Source organism: Trichomonas vaginalis, chromosome II (assembly GCF_026262505.1).
Source record: "Trichomonas vaginalis G3 chromosome II, whole genome shotgun sequence".
Classification (NCBI taxonomy): domain Eukaryota; phylum Parabasalia; order Trichomonadida; family Trichomonadidae; genus Trichomonas; species Trichomonas vaginalis.
The window spans coordinates 20,620,002-20,638,007 of NC_067204.1; the positions used below are offsets into that span (position 1 = coordinate 20,620,002).

Sequence of the window (18,006 nt, forward strand, 5' to 3'; positions counted from 1 at the left end):
AGTGCTTTTATCTTAAAATTAGGATTTCATGATTGCTAATTTAGAATAGAAATAAAAAGTTCTTTATGCAAATAATACAAAAACATTTATTAAGTCTATTAATCTTGGTCGTCCTTCTTCTTTGTCTTAAAATTCAGAGATACTTCTACAGAAACTGTTGGATTACCAATAAAGGGCTGACGTGTAAATACTGCAAGAGTAACAACATCATTAAGGTTTGCATTCACTAACGATTTGAATTTATCCTTTTGAATAATCATTGTTGTTTGAATATCATATTTCAAGCCAAGTAATTTGAATGGCTTGAATGATAAACCAATGCTTGGTCCAACCTTTGTCTCATATTCAAGAGTAGCTGCATAATTTTCTTCTGCGTATTGAAAGCCAAAAAGATGGGTAAATTTTGGTTTCTTAGGAGTATAAATCACTCTATATCCTAAATTATTCAATTTTTCCTTGAAATTAAAAGCAGCAAGTACTCTTTCAATGGAATATTGAGGAGATAATGTGAATTGAAAGCCAGATTGGAATGTAGGTCGCTGGTAGAATGCAAATAAAGAAACTATGTTTTGACAGACAAATCCAGTCCATAACATTTTATTATAATTGTAGCAAGCGCACATTCCAGGATTTTTACCGAAGATAACATCATTTGTGACTTCTCCGTAATAAGCTGGAATGGTAGTCTGAATGTCAACTTCATTAGGCCGCAAAAATAATATTGTTTTCGCTGTTTTTGTCAATTTGAATCTCATAAAAGTCTGTAAGGAGCTAAATTCACCACGCATGTAGTTATTGCTGGCAGTGACACAGTTGATAGAACTGTTATTAAATTTAATCGGTCCAAATCCGATTTCTTGTGAAAAAATATCATTTGGAGAGAAGTAAGCCTTGAAATAATCAGTTTTTACAACGAAATGGGGCTTTTGGGCTTCTGTCTTGAAAATTTGGCGTGAGTTAACAATTCTATTAATTCGAAAAATCTTCCTTTTTGCTCCCTTCATTTTAAAAGTGACAAAGAGCCAATTTCAATAAATTCAAGTCATTCCACTAATCAAAAACACATCTACAGAATCCAGGAAATCCATGTTATCTTCTATAGCTCTCAAAACAACTAAAATTAACATCTCTATTTTATAAAGCTAAAAATGTCTCATTCCTAATGTGTATTGCATCAGATAATACACTCTGCCCTTTTGAATATAGACAATGAATGTGTTATCTTTCATCGAAATTCCAATGAAAAAGACTTACAATTGGTTTGTTCTTGATATGATACACATATAAAACTCATCCATACAGATATAATTATGACTATATTATTCGCAAAATATGTAATTTCTTCACCAAATGATTTACAAATATGACTTACAGCTTTGATTTCGTTCTGATATTAACAAGAAATCGATTATATAATAGATTTCGTGTCTGAAATCGGGATTTACTAATTTTTCTTACATTTTTCGGATGGAAAAGCATGATAACTTTTTCATCTTTAATGACCCACATTCCTCCCCTAAACCGATCATCAAATCACAGTATTTATGCTTAACAACAATATTCTTTGGATTTACTGCAGAATTATTTGTTCTTTTGACAGAATTTAGGCATTTGAAAGTATTATCACATCAATATAAAGCATATTCAGCAGAAACAGATTCCATTGATTACAAAAACTCGACGTTAGTTGCTTACTTGATCAAAATCATCCTTTTATACGGTTCAATGTTTATTTGCATTTATAAATTAAAATATTTTTGGAGACACTTCCATTCTAACACAAAATTTTCATTATTAATCTTCTTATATGCAGAAAATGTTGTCAATTTCATTCCATCTATTCATAAAACGTTTTTTGTCGAAAGAAAATTCGGATTTAACAAGACAACAATACCATTATTCCTACGCGATTTCACTCTTAAGCTAGTAATGCACTTTTCTGTATACGTTTTGTTCATTGTTCCTGTTTGTTTCCGCGCAAATAAAGTAGATTTACCAGCTCCTTTGAAAAGGCGTACGAAATTGCATATTGTAGAATATAAAGCCAAAGATATCGGTCAAATCGATGACAATACAGATGAATTATCTCCAGTTGACTTAATTGGAATGGGCGACGACGATTCCGAAGAAGGCGAGGATGGAAATGCATTTTTCGAGCATGCTTCCAATTTTTGGGCATTTACAACCATTCATTTGTTCTTTATTGTCCTTCTTTGCTCATTTATTTATCCATATACAGACCAACTCTTCATTACAATGAAACCATTACCAAAAGATAACAATACGAACAAATACAATGCCATTATGAGCGGTTTCAAACACAACAATGGAAAAGATTTACAATTATTGGTTCCAACACGAAATACGCATATGAGCTACGGAATTCATGGTTACTGGTCTGCCAAACCATTTATTTCTGAGCAAATGATAGAGCTTTTCCAATTAGATGAGTTAAAAGCAATCGGAAAAATATTGAATACACAAATGAAGACAAAAGCAGGTTTCAACATACTCCGTATATCATACAACCTGTTCCCAGTTATTTTCTATGGCATGATCTTCAGACAAATCATGAGAACCGGAGTTGCACCTTATGGCGTCCAAAGAGGTCGGCCAATTGCAATTGTATGCTTTATTTCGTTTTGTTTCTTCTACACCTGCCATGTTTTCGCACAGACATTTATATTTATCGTTGAAAGAAAAGCGGTAATAGATACTGACATATCTGTAGCGAAGAAAGGGTATAATATTAAGAATGCCTTGATAAAGATATATAGGATCAACCATGAAGCCGTGTCTCCAAGCCTTTTGTTCAGGAATTTTTATGATTCAATTCCTCCTTTGGCTGAAAGAGTCGACAAGATAGAGAAATATATTAGTAGTAAGCCACAACTGGCATCAAGTCTAGAAAATCTTCAAAAATAATTGTTTGTATAAAAATAATATCAGTTATTTCATTTTTTACATTATTTTTCATAATATTTTTAACCGAAAGAAATGTTATTACTCTGATATTCAAAACTTCGGGTGAATAGTGTATTTAAAGTAATTTGGAATTCAAATTATCAATAAAAATTCTTAATGATTTAGAGAATATTCAATTATATCATATTGCATAAATATAAAATCCATTGAATATGTTAATGAGCATAGAATTATGGCATAATGAAAATAATAACGATATTTTCAGTGTTTATCTTGTATTAGTGAATATTATATAAGCCCGGGAATCTGGATAAGCATTAATCTCACATTGTTTCTATAATTTATTTGATATGAATAAAATATGAGAAGGGTTCAGACCGCCCGCACATTTTATACCAATTTTCATCAACTTTGAGACCTCATACAGGGCCATATGGTTGATATATTTTTTTTGCTACTATACACAATACTATTATTATATAGAAAATTCAAACAGTTAAATATTTTGTTATTAACATTCAGCACCATGTGAAATAAGGAATTCAGCTATTTCTTTATTGTTATTTTTTAATGCAGTATGAAGAACTGAATATCCATCATTGTCTTTTGCATTAACATAAGCACCATGCGAAATAAGGCATTCAACTATTTCTTTATTGTTAAATTTTGCTGCAGCATGAAGAGATGACCATCCAAAATTGTCTTTTGCATTAACATCAGCACCATGAGAGACAAGAAATCCAACTATTTCTTTACTATTAGTGTTACATGCTGCAATGTGAAGTACTGACGATCCATTACTGCATCTAACATTAACATCAGCACCATGTGAAATAAGGAACTCAACTATTTCTTGATTGCTATTTTTTAATGATGCAATATGAAGTATTGACAATCTATTATCATCTTTAGCATTTACATCTGCACCATGCAAAATAAGGAATTCAACTATTTCTTTATTGCTATTTTTTGTTGCCGTATGAAGAACTGACCATCCAAAATTGTCTTTTGCATTAACATCAGCACCATGAGAGACAAGAAATCCAACTATTTCTTTACTATTAGTGTTACATGCTGCAATGTGAAGTACTGACGATCCATCATCGTCTTTTGCATTAACATCAGCACCATGAGAGACAAGGAATTTAACTATTTCTTTACTATTACTATTACATACTGCAATGTGAAGAACCGATGATCCATCATTACGTTTAGCATTAACATCAGCACCATGAGAGATAAGAAATCCAATTATTTCTTTGCTATTACTATTACATACTGCAATGTGAAGAGCTGTGAATCCATTATTGCTTTTAGCATTAACATTAGCACCATGTGAAATAAGGAATTCAGCTATTTCTTTATTGTTATTATCTGCTGCAGCATGAAGAGCTGAACATCCATTAATGTCTTTTGCGTTAACATCAGCACCTTGAGAGACAAGGAATTCTACTATTTCTATACTGTTATTATTTTTTGCTGCAGCATGAAGAACTGACCATCCATTACTGTCTTTTGCATTAACATCAGCACCATATGAAATAAGGAATTCAGCTATTTCTTTACTATTATTACATACTGCAGCATAAAGAACCGACATCTCATTATTGTCTTTTGCATTAACATCAGCACCATGAGAGACAAGGAATTCTGCTATTTCTTTGCTGTTATTATCTGCTGCAGCATGAAGAATTGACCATCCACTATTGTTTTTAGCATTAATATCTGCACCTTGAGAAACAAGAAATTCAGCTATTTCTTTACTGTTATTTTTTGCTAAAGCATGAAGAACCGACAATCCATCTTTGTCGTTAATATTAATATCGGCACCACGAGAGATAAGAAATTTAATTATTTCTTTACTGTTTTTATTGGTTGCTGCAGCACGAAGAACCGACAATCCATTATTGCTTCTGGCATTAACATCAGCGCCATGTAAAATAAGGAATTCAGTTGTTTCTTTACTGTTATTACTTACTGCAGCATGAAGAACCGACAATCCATCTTTGTCTTTAGCATTAATATCGGCACTATGAGAGATAAGGAATTCAGCTATTTCTTTACTATCTTTATATGCTGTAGCATGAAGGACCGACCATTCATCTATGTCTTTGGCATTAACATCAGCACCATAAGAGATGAGGAGTTGGGATATTTCTTTGCTATTAAAATCTACTGGTGCATGAAGAATTGAATATCTCTTTTCAGCATTAACATTAACATTAGCGCCATGTAAAATAAGAAGTTCTGCTACTTCATAGTTATTCAATTTTGACGCAACATGAAGAGGAGTCCATCCATTGTTACTTTTTGCATTAATATCAGCACCATTCATAATAAGATATTCTGCAGTTTCTTTACCATAATTTAATCTTGCTGCATCATGAAGAACTGTAAATCCATTATTATCTTTTATCTTAACATCGGCACAATGTGAAATCAAAATTTCTGCTATTTCCCTGCAATTAAATTTTGCTGCAACATGAAGTGCAGTTTTTCCGAATTCAGTTTTTGCATTAACAAAAGCACCATGCGAAAGATAATATTCACATAGAGAAGGAATACAAAAACAAACTGAATAAATAAAGGATTTATTAATATATTTTGATTGATCCAAATAAACTAAAAATGCCTGAAAATTGTGATATATCGCGCAATTATATAAATCAATTTCTAACTCGAATTCATTCATCAAAAAGGTAACAAAATCAATGTTATGTGAAATGGTTGCGTATTTCATGCATTCTTTATCTGGCTCCTCATATTTCAAACATTCATTAATAATGTCAGGATTTCCACCCAAAAAGGAATAATTGAGGCATTTCCGTGTAGTTGTTGAGTTATATTTTGAAATTAGCAATTTAAAACAATTAACAGCTCCATGATAACAACATAGCTCAATCAATGAATTAGGTGAGGATGGATATAAATCACTATTAAGCACTTGCTTCTTGTTAAAACTACCTGTTTCCGTGAATTTAATGAAAGAAAATTTGTCATCATACATAATAGCTCTGTAAATCGTATTTTCTTCAATAAATTGCATTGAATAATCTTTAGTTTTGTTTGCTTCGAATTCAAAACTATATCTCACTGATAATAAAATACCATTCTCATCTTGTAAATCTGCCCACAAAACATATGGGATACTTTGAATTTCTCCTCGAGAAAAGACTGGATGATATTCTGTATAAATCTTTTTGAAAATCTCCTTATATGATTTTATATATTTGACATTAAAAGTCATTGCAGTAGAAATCATTGTTAGAATTCGAGCTGGCATTGTGCGTTTGGTATCAATTAGCAAATTTTTGATATCAAGATAAATTTTGTTAATTTCTTCTTCGCCGAAAGTCTTCAGCTTATACAATGTATCATATACATAAATAAAGTCATGATACAATTCCATTAACTCTTCATAATTTACTTTTTTCATGAAGATTAAAAAAAAAATATAAAAAAGTGAATTTCTGAAGTTTACACTATCTTCTTTTATTATGTATAAGTTCTATAGATATTCAGCTTTACCGCATGAATATTAAAATCATTTTCATGAATGTATTTTGTTATTAAGATTGCAAGATTTATAATGACTTAGATTCCATAAATACAATTTTGATTTAACTGATTTCGAACCTAACCATACTAAAATGAATCAGATATGCATTGATGCTAACTATCCGTTACATCTTAAATTAAGAAGATAAATATTGCATATAATTTGGCAAAATCTAAATTAGAATTTGACTTTGCTAAAATATATGCGAACAATATTTATAGATATATGCATGATAAGATATCACACATAGTATTTTTATAAAGGTACAGTCACTCTTTAATCTTAAAATAAAAAAATATCTAGGATATTTATATGCGTCGAATCTGCCTATGTATTTTAAAAAAGCCTTCAATGGGTCATTGAAACAGAACATAACCATCTATACTTTCTCAATTTGTTTTTTCACGTCTCAATACAAGCTTTCTTTTTGCATAACAGCAAAACGAAATTTCAAATCAGTTAAGCTTGGATTCTGGGAATGTAAACGCCCAGAATGCCAAAATGAGCAGAGCGTCGATGCCGAAATCACATTTAATATGATAGTATTTTTTATGTTTTTACTAAAAATTAAACTGATATAACACACTGTTGCATGATAATCTTGTCCTCCCTTTCATTGTTATTGAAAGAACTTTGGAGGAATATATATTCATATTTAACATGGAACTTTGCAAAAAGTCCATTAACATCTTAATATTTGTGACTATATGCAGTATCCAAATAAAATATTATCGTGTATTCAGAAGTTTATACTTTTTTACAAGTAATAAAATAAGAGAACCATTATATAAAGAAATATTACATTTGAGCACCATATGAACGAAGAATCTTGGCCATTTCTTCTAAATAATGAGCATTTGCAATATCAAGAGCAGTTCTTCCATTATTATCTTTTTCGTCAATATTTGCACCATGTGAAACAAAAAAATCGACCATTTCTTTACTATTTTTTCCTGCTGCTTTATAAAGAGCGGTTTCTCCTTCATCATCTTTTTCATCAATATTTGCACCATGTAAAATAAGGATTTCTGCTACTTCTTTACTATAAGTCCATGCAGTAATATGGAGAGCGGTTCCTCCTTTAAAATTTTTTTCATCAACATTTGCACCATGTGAAACAAGAAGTTCTGCTACTTCTTTACTATTATAATATGCTGTATTATGAAGAGCGGTTTCTCCATGTTTTTCTTTTTCATCAATATTTGCACCATGTAAAATAAGGAATTCTGCTGCTTCTTTACTATTTTTTATTGCTGCTTTATGAAGAGCGGTTTCTCTATCTTTATCTTTTTCATCAATATTTGCACCATGTGAAACAAGAAGATCGATTATTTCTTTACTATTTATTTTTGCTGCTTTATGAAGAGCGGTTTGCCCATTATTATCTTTTGCATTGATATTTGCACCATGTGAAACAAGAAATTCTGCTGCTTCTCTACTATTTTTTTGCTGCTTTATGAAGAGCGGTTTCTCTATCTTTATCTTTTTCATCAATATTTGCACCATGTGAAACAAGAAGATCGATTATTACTTTACTATTTTTTTTGCTGCTTTATGAAGAGCGGTTTGCCCATTAATATCTTTTGCATTGATGTTTGCACCATGTGAAAGGAAATATTCGCAAAGAGATGGAATATTGAACCTCGTCGAATAAATAAGGCATCCATTAACATCATTAGTTTGATCGAAATAAACTAAAAATGATTCAAGATTATTATTCCGTGCACAAGTATATCTATTGATCTCCAAATTGTACTCATTCATTAAGAATGTAACAAAATCAATGTTGTGTGAAATAGTTGCATATTTCATGCATTTCCAATCTGGTTTTTTATATTTCAAACATTCACTCATGATATCTGGATTTCCTCCTAAAAATGAATATTGAAGACAAGTTTTAGTTATTTTTGAGTTAAATTTTGTTCTTAAGAACTTGAAACAATCAACTGCTCCATAATAACAGCATAATTCAAGTAATGAAAAACTACTACAAAAATCTGGATATAAATTGCTTGTAAGCTTTTGTTTTTGATCAAAACCAACCATTTCAGTTAAGCAGATAAAACTTTCTTTGTCATTATACATAATTGCTGGGTAGATTGCATTTTCTGTATCAAAAATGAGATCTTTTGATTCAATTTTTTCGAAATCATTAGCGTAGTCTAAATCAATGGAATATTCTTTGTAAGTTAGGATGCCATCTTCAATTGAAATTTTAGAATCCTCTGTTACTTGATAATCATCAGTTATGAATTCGGCAAGAATCAAATATGACGTTATATAGCGGTTATTATACGGAATGATGTCTAAAATATTTTTGATCATCCTTTGCGGAGGATATTTCTTTGAATCAATCAACTCTGTTTTGATCATTTTGTAAATCGAGTATAATTCTTCTATGTTTTCCGTTTTCAGCTGATACAACGTATTAAATGTATCGATGTAGTATTTATACTTACTTCGCAGTTCATTGAATTCGTTTGGATGAGTGTCTTGTTCAGACATCAGAAAATTGTAAAATAGAAATATTATAATATGCATAGAAAAGATCTTCATAGATTGTTAGGAGAAAAAGACTATATTATACATGAGAAACACAAGGATCAAAAAGATTTCGGATTTAAATTTAGGAATTCTGATAATGCTTATAGATCTATAAAAGGACACAATGACAATAATTAAGTTAATGACAAAAAGATACTCATCAATAAACTTAGTATGAAATTTGTTTATCGTTTTTTATATCTATAGAATCATACACCATCGTAGACGTTAACAGTAAAGCACTAAATAAAAATTATTAATAATTTAAATTATTTTTTAAAAATATCACTTTATAAATATAAAAAAATATCAATTATAGCCATCTGGCAAGAAGAAAGCGCGTAATTTCAGCTTTTCTCTTGATATTGTCTTATCCTGAGCTAAAATATCATTTTCAATTCTATGAATAATTTCATCAATCTTTTCCATGATATTTCTGATGATCACAATAGCTTTATCAATAATTCCAAACAAACTTATTGCCTGATACAAGTCTTTTGCAGAGTGGGAGTTAACTAATGATTCAATTGTTCTCCTAACCAAGTCTCCAGAGAAAATATCATCGCCCAACTCGGATTTCACGGCATTTTCGAAGTCATCACCATGAGTACTAAGTGCAAACTCGAAGACCAAATTAATATTCTTTTCATATGAGGCCAAAGTTGGAATATACTCCTTGATAAGGTCAAGGGTCTTTCTTGGGGCTTCGTTTGTCTGTAAGGACCTCTGTCCTTTGTAATCTGACAGCAATGTACTTAGATTTTTAACAACACGGCTGAGACTCGAGGACAAACCGCCGGATTTATCGTTGGCCAACCTAAAGAAATCCAGCAATCTCCAGGACAATTCCATTCTCTTGTCCTTGTGAAGCTGGCAAACGTTGTCGTATGCATCAATAAGTCCTTCTATGTCGTTTAATTTGATTGCAAGGGAAACATATTCTTCGATATAAGCTGAATCTGTCTTGTAAATTTGTAAGCCAGCGTGTAAAATGTTTTTAGCAGATTCTCTGTCAAGATTTACAGCGTTTTCGATCTCAGCGACTGCGATGAGGAGATGATATGTGAAATTACCCTTTTCAAAGGCCATGACGAACTCTCTGCGCATTGCATCTGGTCCTTCTGTTCTTTGGAGGAACTTGAGAAGCTGAATTTGAGATAATGTTGCATCTGATATGTTAAGTGAATTTTTAATGATGTTTCTGTAGACTGGAAGTGCTTCTGATACTCTCTTGCGGCTTTCTAGAAGCTCTGCATATGCAAATGATAACATTAAGTTATGAGGTAAAATACTTACGGCTTCTGCATATGTTCTGATGGCTGCAGCATCGTTAGAGTAGCTTAGATAGTGTTGCGCGAACTCGTGCCATATAATCCATTGGTATCTGAGTGGCCCGAGAGCTTTTCTATACGCATATTCAACAAATGCGTGTAATTGATCTGGTTTTACGTGTACTTCGTTTTGGGACTCTTTGAGAATAAAGAATCTCCAGTAGAAAAGGACAGAAAGAAGTCCTGGTCCGGTTTCGAAGAAATCTGTTGTTTTTAGACGCTGAGTAATGATATTCTTTTCTGCGTATGCTTGTTTTGTTGTCTTAAAATGTCCATCCCACTCTTTAAAAAGGCTTGGAGCTACTTGTTGAGCACGTTCATTTTCAAAATCATGATATTCTTTATTTAAAATAGGTAATCCGTCCATAGGTACAACAAATGCACGATGATAAACTTTACGGCACTTATCGAGATCTCCTTCGATTTGACTTCTGTGAGAATTCAAAAATGCGATATATTCTGAATAAATTGGGCACGCTTTAATATCCAATCCGACCTTGTCTAATGCATAATCGTACGCAGCCATTATGTCTTCTAGTGAAAGATTTGGTTTGCTCCTAATATATTGTAAATAAAAGGTAAAAAGATCAACACTCGGGACATTTGGTAAACATCTGTAAAATAGCTTTTCGACTCTATCAAAATTATCTGTTGAAATTTGAACTTCTTCACTAATATATTTAATCCAAATATTAAATGCTCCAGGAAATGCTTCAAGAAACGTATCATATAATTTTCTGTTTTCATCGGTGATAGGTCCAGGCAATGGTCTTTGAATTTGCTCATAAACTTCTTTAAGATATGAAAATCGCTCTGGATCCATTTTTGATGAGGGAGAATTTAGGATTTAATTAGGTGCAATCCCCTAAAATATCTAAAAAGTGACAATATTTTTGGAATTTCAAAAAAATGTACACGAAACTTGTTCGTGAATCAGATTCGATCAACTTTGAGACACCTGCTAAGTTCACACTTACAGCAAAATACGATCATTTATATACATATGGTGAATTTCTTAAATTTACGCCGACAGATGTCCAAACAACATTTGGCGGCTGCTATAAGAGTTCTGTAGGTAAATTTGAATTTGCTAGGCTTCAACAAGATAACTTTAATGTCCGCATCAAACCAAAATTAAATTATATTGTTGGTCCTGTTAAGCTTCGTGTTGGATTTAAGAACAAAGCACACTTAAAATACGAATACAAGTTCAAACAGCCATACGTACCAACAATTAAAACCGATACAAAAGTTGTTTTGAAGGATTTATTCGAAGAAGCTCCAAAATTTGAAATTTACACAGAAAACGTCTTCACTTATAAGATTTCAAGCTTAATGGCTTACTATTCCAGAAAAGGAAACTTAAACAACACAGAAATATCAGCCCATCTCAATCTTCCTCAATTTTCTGCTGCAGTTTTCACAAACTTCAATCAGAAGAGCTACGGAGTCATTGGAACATCAGAGATCAATAAATATCCAGTTGCTTTCCAATTGAAAAATACTCCTCAAGGATTTGACTTCAGAGTTGGCGGAAAGATCAAAGGAGTCCAGAATAGTCTTTCCCTTTACATACAGAACATTACAACTCTTTGTGCAAAGATTGAACTTCATTTCTCGAAACCATTGACATTTACAGGCTGGATGAAGACTCTTGTGACTAACACAGAGAATGCTACATATGGTTTCAATATCAACCTTGACTATGATAAATTAAAATAAAATATTTTGAAATTTGTCCTTAATTTATCGAATAAAATGTTAATTTTATATAAATTACGATTGCTTATTTGCCTGTATTCATTCTATCTCAATTTATGCATTGATTATTTTTGTATTTTTTTTTCTCCACTAATAATTCCGTCAAAAAAAGCCGCTATTTTGAAAGGTTTACAAAAAATTTGAGACACCTGCCCTCTCAAATCAATTTTCTATGGTTGTAATTATGATTCCATTTATTTTTTTATTGGCTTGAACGGATCATGTAAAATAGTCATTCTCAACTAGTCTGATTATTTCATAATGTTAAATATGATATTCCTGCATGACATTATATAAAATCCTTCACTATGATAGGCATCATTTCCTTAGCATAAGTATTGGATACAACAAGAGCTAATACAATACTGTCTCCCATAATAAGATGATAAATATAATAAAATTTTAAGAAATATGATTTGATCAAAAATTATGATTCCACTGCTGAATGCTCATATCATCTGACAGTTGGAAATTCATCTTACGATATGCAAAAGCTCCATATTCATTAATTATTACAAATTATTCTTTATTTATCCACAAAAATCAAACCAAAATCTCTTCTAAGCAACACATTGTTTTTGCAATCATTAGATGGCCAGAATAAATGATTGTTCCTGATAATTCTATATGATTGTCACTTTTTAAACAATGACTGAGGAAACATATCCTCTTCCTCAGTTTGTTCTTGAATATTTAAACAGAAATCCAGCTGCTTTCAGCGCTCTCAATCAAAATAGAACCAATCCTGAAGCTCATAACGCTGTTGGTTCATTGAGATTGTTTGATTCATCAAGAACACCTCATAAAATCGATTATGCCTATAATTATTTTACACAAAACATTGTCCTGAACTCACCACCAGCTTATCAAAGAGAATACAAGCAACTTTTATTTCCACTCTTTATTAACTTAGCTCAGCAGCTCTTTTTATCACAGGATTATCAAGCACCTCTCGACTTTATCGAAAAATACAGATACGAGCAACCACCTCAATGCCAAGAGAAAATTCAAGAATTAATCAACAATCGTCGCATTCCTAAAGAGGTAATACCACTCAAAATGTGCAGTGAAGCCTACCACCAGCTTCTCGCGAAAATTGACGCTGTTGCAGATAATCCAAACACTGCAATTTTGTCTTACATTATAAATTCAGCAGTTAAAGTCACAGAAGAGGAAGACATTAACCATGAGTACTTATATTCTAATGATTCGAGCATTTCTCGCCGACCAAATTCCTCAGAACTTACAAATCCTGTAAAAGTCACTCTTCCGCCATATTCAGCACGCTACAGTGGAGAGTTATCCATGCAGCGTCCACAGTTGACCAGCGAAGAAGATATTCCTTGTGTTCATCAAAGTTTTCCAGATATTGCGAATATAGAAATATACAACCATCACAACAGAATTTCCGATATACAGATTGCTCCTAACGGCAGATTATTCTCTTTCGCCCAAGGACCAAACGTATATTTAAATACAATCGACCAACTCTCCAATTTGGGCGAACATAATACAATGAGACTTGTTTCTCATAACACACAGATTCTTGCTACAGCGTTTTCACAGGATTCCAGGCTCTTCGCGAGCTCAAGTATCGATGGAATCATAAAAATATCCCATCTCGAAGCATTTATACCATACATGCGTATTAATACAGGTGTTTATCCCATTTTCTCTCTCGCATTTGATTATTCAGGCACTTTTCTCGCTTGTGGATGCGGAGATAAAACAATTAAGGTCTATCATACCAAAGATGGTTCCCTTCTTAGGCTTTTAATCGGCCACGCACAATCGCCAATGAAAATCCTCTTTACTCGTGATTCCAAACGCTTAATTTCGATTTCGGAAGATATGACTGTCAAATTCTGGGACTTATACTCATCCCAGCCATTCATCGGCAGTTTCACAGTCCCGTACATTCCGACCGCACTCGCCCTGGACCCAACGAACACGAAAATCGCCGTGGGAATGATAAATGGCTGTTTGTCACTTTGGGACACTAAAAACGGGACAAAACTTTGGGAATCGAAGAACGATTTGGACTCCATGATCACTGACATCAAGTTCACTCTGGATGGATCAATGGTTTTGGCATCAGGAGTGAACGGAATCATTGGCGGATGGAAGTGGGAAGAAAAGGAAATGGTGATGAAGATTGACGCTGTTTCTTCAACAATTGACCAGATGATTATAACAGAAAGAAACTCTGTATTGACTGCTGGAAGATCTGTAAGAGGTAATGTAATTATATAAAATAAAAAAAAATAAAATTAAATAATTATTTTTATTTTTTTTAATGGTAAACTTACGCCCCTATGACACGGCTTTCAATTCGGATGTTTAAGGTTAATTTTAAATGACGCTTCACGCCGGTTGTCAGAAATTTGAATTAAAGTCAGATGGGCATAAGTGTAGCCTTAAGAATGCAGTTACCACTTTCTGACATTCTCTCAATTTTTTTCTGATATCCAAGCTTTTTATCCCAATTTTCTAAGATAAAAAGATAATATTTTTGGTCAGGAGAAAGTAAATATAAATCACTATCTAGTGCTTAGCATGATTGCTATACTTTTTTGTTATGGGAACGTTGACAAAAAAAAATAAAATTATATAATATTTTAATAATGATTCTTTGCATCAGAAGAAACGAAAAGATTTACAATACGTTTATAATTTTTTTCGATTGCATATTGGAGGGGAGTATTTCCATTTTTATCCATGGCATTCACATTTGCTCCGCCTGAAATAAGATTTTTTATAATATCTTTGTATCTATGAAGAGGATATTTCCAATATGAATCTTTTGCATTTACATCCGCCCATTTTGATTCATTTCTGAAATAGTTCCATATTCCAAAACTATATGAAGAGGCGTTTTCCCATCATTATCTTTTGCGTTTACATCGGCTCCTTGCAAAATAAGTAATTTTACTATATGCGTAAAAAACTCATTTTTGACAGCAATATGAAGAGGTGTACATCCAAACATATCTTTTACATTTATATCAGCTCCATGTGAAATAAGAATCGCAGCAATTTCTTCAGAGTAGTTTTGTATTGCAATATGAAGAGGGGTCTTCCCTTCTGAGTTCTTAGCATTGATATTTGCACCATTTGTAATTAAAAATTCAGCAATTTTTTAATTATTAACTCAATCTGAAAAAAGATCACATTTAAAAAAATATAATAGAAGTTTTGTCATTATATCATAGTTAATTTTCCTGTAAGAAAGGAAATGAAATTCTTCATCATTTATATGTTCACTGTTTGAAAGAAAGTATTCACAAACAGATGGTATATTAAATGCTGGCGAATATATTATGCATTTTGTGAAGTCATTAGTTCTATCCAAATAAACGAAAAAAACTTGTAGATTATTGAAGTATTCACAATCTCTTACGTCAATCTTGATATTATGGACATCAATTAAATAAGTAACAAAATCGATATTATGAGACATAATTGCATATTTCATGCATCTATAATTCGGCTTTTGCTTTTTTAAACATTCACTTATTATGTCTGGATTGCCACCTATAAATGATAAACCTAAACAATGATGAGTGATATCTGAATTAAATTTTGTCCTTAAAAACTTGAAACAATTAACGGATCCAAGATAAGAACATAATTCAAGTAATGATAATTTATCTAAATTGAAAAGATAAGTTGACAAACATTGATTTACATCAAATTCATCCATTACTGCATATGAGATAAATGACTCTATATCATCATATAGAATTGCTTTGTAGATGTTTTTCTCATCATTAAAAAAGGGATTAATGAATTTTTTTTAAATACTCAAACTCATGGCCTCTAATTGGCATTAGTTGATATTTATCACCAATATTTCTATAAATTGTTAAATATGATCTATAGTAACGGATATTCCACATAGATAGAAATTTGATTTTATGGCAAATATAAGAAGGTGTACATATTTTGGATTCAATCAGGTTGATTTTGATTTTTTCGAAAATTTTGTTGAGCTCATCTTCTTCGTTTGTGTTTAGCTTGTATAATGCATCGAATGCATCGATATAACCCTTATTCATCTCCATTAGTTTTTGATAATGATTGCTCTCTTCCATCACAAAAAAATTTATGTAATTACAATATTTTGAAAAATGCTCAGAAAGATGTTGTAATTACCATACGATAAAGGAAATCGAAGACTAATCAAAAAATTGCATGATACATAATATAGATATATCATTTTTAATAAGAACTCACACTTACATGTTATCTTTTTTAGTATTATTAATTTTTTAGGCATAAAAGTTTTTATATAATGTTCATATTTCTTTAAAATTGGATAACATTTGGTTGATTCAATCAAAATTTACTATAGCACAAGTGAACTTATGTACAAAAAATTTAACAATGCAATGAATCAAATGTTACAATAATGTATGCTATTGAGTTAATGCAAAGCAACTTGGGGATTAAGGATGAATATAGATTCTCCAAAAGATTATTTGAGAGTCATTCACAAAGGGATGAAATATCATAATTTGATGAACAAACAAGGCTTTTATTACAATAATAATATATTTCACATAGCCAGGTAAATCGAACATTGTATTGAAATTATTAAAACTTTATAAAATATTGCAATATTGATTCTTTGCCCCATAAGAAATAAGAAGATTTACAATTTCTTTATGATTTTTAACGATTGCATAATGGAGGGGAGTATTCCAATCAAAATCCATATCATTCACATCTGCTCCATGGGAAATAAGAATTTTTACATTTTCTACGGATCTACCAAATTTTTCTTTTGCATAGTGAATAGAATTCTTTCACATTTATCTATTGCATTTACATTAGCTCCATAAAAGACAAGATATTGCACAATTTCAGAACAAGCTGATTTTCTCAAAGCTTTATGTAGAGGCGTTTCCCCATAATGATCTTGTGCATTCACATCTGCCCCATGTAAAATAAGAAATTCTACTAATTCAAAAGAACTTACAATAGTAGATTCAACAGCAACATGAAGAGGTGTATATCCATATCTATCTTTTGCATTTACATCTGCCCCACGTGAAATAAGAACCGCAGCTATTTTTTTAGAATGGCATTCAGCTGCAAAATGAAGAGGTGTATGCTCAAATCTATCTTTTGCATTAATATATGCTCCATGTGAAATAAGAACTGCAGCTATTTCTATGGAATGTTTTTGTAATGCAATTTGAAGAGGAGTCTTTCCTTCCGAGTCCTGATCATTGACATATGCACCATTTGCAATAAGAAATTCAACAATTTTCTTATTATTATCATCATCGATTGACCCAAGGTCAAATGATTGTTCCAAAAAATAAAATAAATATTCTGTCATTGTTTTGTGATAATCATAATAAGAAAAATAATAATATCGAAAATTTGAAAGAAAATAGTTACTAATGAATGGAATATTAAATGCTGGCGAATATATAACACATTTTTTGGTGTCATAAACATTATTAAAATAAGCTAAAAAACATGTAGATTATTGAAGTTTACACAATCTCTTACGTCAATCTTGACATAATGGACATTAATCAAATAAGTTACAAAATCGATGTTATGAGACATGATTGCATACTTCATGCATCTATAATCCGGTTTTTGTTTTTTTAAACATTCACTTATTATGTCAGGATTACCACCTATAAATGATAAACCTAAACAATGATGAGTGATTTTTGAGTTAAATTCTGTTCTTAAAAACTTGAAACAATTAACAGATCCAAGATAAGAGCAATATTCAAGTAATGAAAATGTAGTTAAATACGGAGGACCAGTAAATAGACATTGATTTACGTCAAATCCATCCATTACTGCATATGAGATAAATAATTTTATATCATCATATAGAATTGCTTTGTAGATGCTTTT

At 31.5% G+C, this 18,006-nt stretch overlaps 11 protein-coding genes across 11 annotated transcripts, besides 1 other annotated feature; 3 read left to right on the forward strand and 8 right to left on the reverse strand.

The window, feature by feature from the left end:
• Window positions 1-98: 98 nt before the first annotated feature.
• TVAGG3_0579810 (uncharacterized protein) lies at window positions 99-1,004 on the reverse strand (the record flags this gene model as incomplete). The annotated part of the gene is made up of 1 exon (XM_001319322.1): window positions 99-1,004. One exon carries the CDS (start codon window positions 1,002-1,004, stop codon window positions 99-101), a length of 906 nt encoding a protein of 301 aa, XP_001319357.1.
• A 463-nt stretch (window positions 1,005-1,467) lies between these two features.
• On the forward strand, window positions 1,468-2,925 carry TVAGG3_0579820 (CAAX prenyl protease 1 family; the record flags this gene model as incomplete). The annotated part of the gene is made up of 1 exon (XM_001319323.1): window positions 1,468-2,925. The coding sequence occupies one exon, from the start codon at window positions 1,468-1,470 to the stop codon at window positions 2,923-2,925; it is 1,458 nt and encodes a 485-aa protein (XP_001319358.1).
• A 511-nt stretch (window positions 2,926-3,436) lies between these two features.
• TVAGG3_0579830 (ankyrin repeat family A family) lies at window positions 3,437-6,334 on the reverse strand (the record flags this gene model as incomplete). Its single annotated transcript, XM_001319324.1, has 1 exon — window positions 3,437-6,334. The coding sequence occupies one exon, from the start codon at window positions 6,332-6,334 to the stop codon at window positions 3,437-3,439; it is 2,898 nt and encodes a 965-aa protein (XP_001319359.1).
• Window positions 6,335-7,282: 948 nt separating this feature from the next.
• TVAGG3_0579850 (cyclin-dependent kinase inhibitor 2C-related family) lies at window positions 7,283-7,990 on the reverse strand (the record flags this gene model as incomplete). Its single annotated transcript, XM_001319325.1, has 1 exon — window positions 7,283-7,990. One exon carries the CDS (start codon window positions 7,988-7,990, stop codon window positions 7,283-7,285), a length of 708 nt encoding a protein of 235 aa, XP_001319360.1.
• A 21-nt stretch (window positions 7,991-8,011) lies between these two features.
• On the reverse strand, window positions 8,012-8,989 carry TVAGG3_0579840 (protein of unknown function (DUF3447); the record flags this gene model as incomplete). The annotated part of the gene is made up of 1 exon (XM_001319326.1): window positions 8,012-8,989. The coding sequence occupies one exon, from the start codon at window positions 8,987-8,989 to the stop codon at window positions 8,012-8,014; it is 978 nt and encodes a 325-aa protein (XP_001319361.1).
• A 322-nt stretch (window positions 8,990-9,311) lies between these two features.
• Window positions 9,312-11,196, reverse strand: TVAGG3_0579860 (mRNA processing; the record flags this gene model as incomplete). The annotated part of the gene is made up of 1 exon (XM_001319327.2): window positions 9,338-11,182. One exon carries the CDS (start codon window positions 11,180-11,182, stop codon window positions 9,338-9,340), a length of 1,845 nt encoding a protein of 614 aa, XP_001319362.1.
• Window positions 11,197-11,262: 66 nt separating this feature from the next.
• TVAGG3_0579870 (uncharacterized protein) lies at window positions 11,263-12,090 on the forward strand (the record flags this gene model as incomplete). Its single annotated transcript, XM_001319328.1, has 1 exon — window positions 11,269-12,081. One exon carries the CDS (start codon window positions 11,269-11,271, stop codon window positions 12,079-12,081), a length of 813 nt encoding a protein of 270 aa, XP_001319363.1.
• A 678-nt stretch (window positions 12,091-12,768) lies between these two features.
• TVAGG3_0579880 (transcription initiation from RNA polymerase II promoter) lies at window positions 12,769-14,373 on the forward strand (the record flags this gene model as incomplete). The annotated part of the gene is made up of 1 exon (XM_001319329.1): window positions 12,769-14,373. The coding sequence occupies one exon, from the start codon at window positions 12,769-12,771 to the stop codon at window positions 14,371-14,373; it is 1,605 nt and encodes a 534-aa protein (XP_001319364.1).
• A 41-nt stretch (window positions 14,374-14,414) lies between these two features.
• Window positions 14,415-14,541: a mobile genetic element.
• Window positions 14,542-14,929: 388 nt separating this feature from the next.
• TVAGG3_0579900 (uncharacterized protein) lies at window positions 14,930-15,109 on the reverse strand (the record flags this gene model as incomplete). Its single annotated transcript, XM_001319330.1, has 1 exon — window positions 14,930-15,109. One exon carries the CDS (start codon window positions 15,107-15,109, stop codon window positions 14,930-14,932), a length of 180 nt encoding a protein of 59 aa, XP_001319365.1.
• Window positions 15,110-15,271: 162 nt separating this feature from the next.
• Window positions 15,272-15,823, reverse strand: TVAGG3_0579910 (spectrin binding; the record flags this gene model as incomplete). The annotated part of the gene is made up of 1 exon (XM_001319331.1): window positions 15,272-15,823. One exon carries the CDS (start codon window positions 15,821-15,823, stop codon window positions 15,272-15,274), a length of 552 nt encoding a protein of 183 aa, XP_001319366.1.
• Window positions 15,824-16,882: 1,059 nt separating this feature from the next.
• TVAGG3_0579920 (myotrophin family) lies at window positions 16,883-17,467 on the reverse strand (the record flags this gene model as incomplete). Its single annotated transcript, XM_001319332.1, has 1 exon — window positions 16,883-17,467. The coding sequence occupies one exon, from the start codon at window positions 17,465-17,467 to the stop codon at window positions 16,883-16,885; it is 585 nt and encodes a 194-aa protein (XP_001319367.1).
• Between the last annotated feature and the right edge of the window lie 539 nt (window positions 17,468-18,006).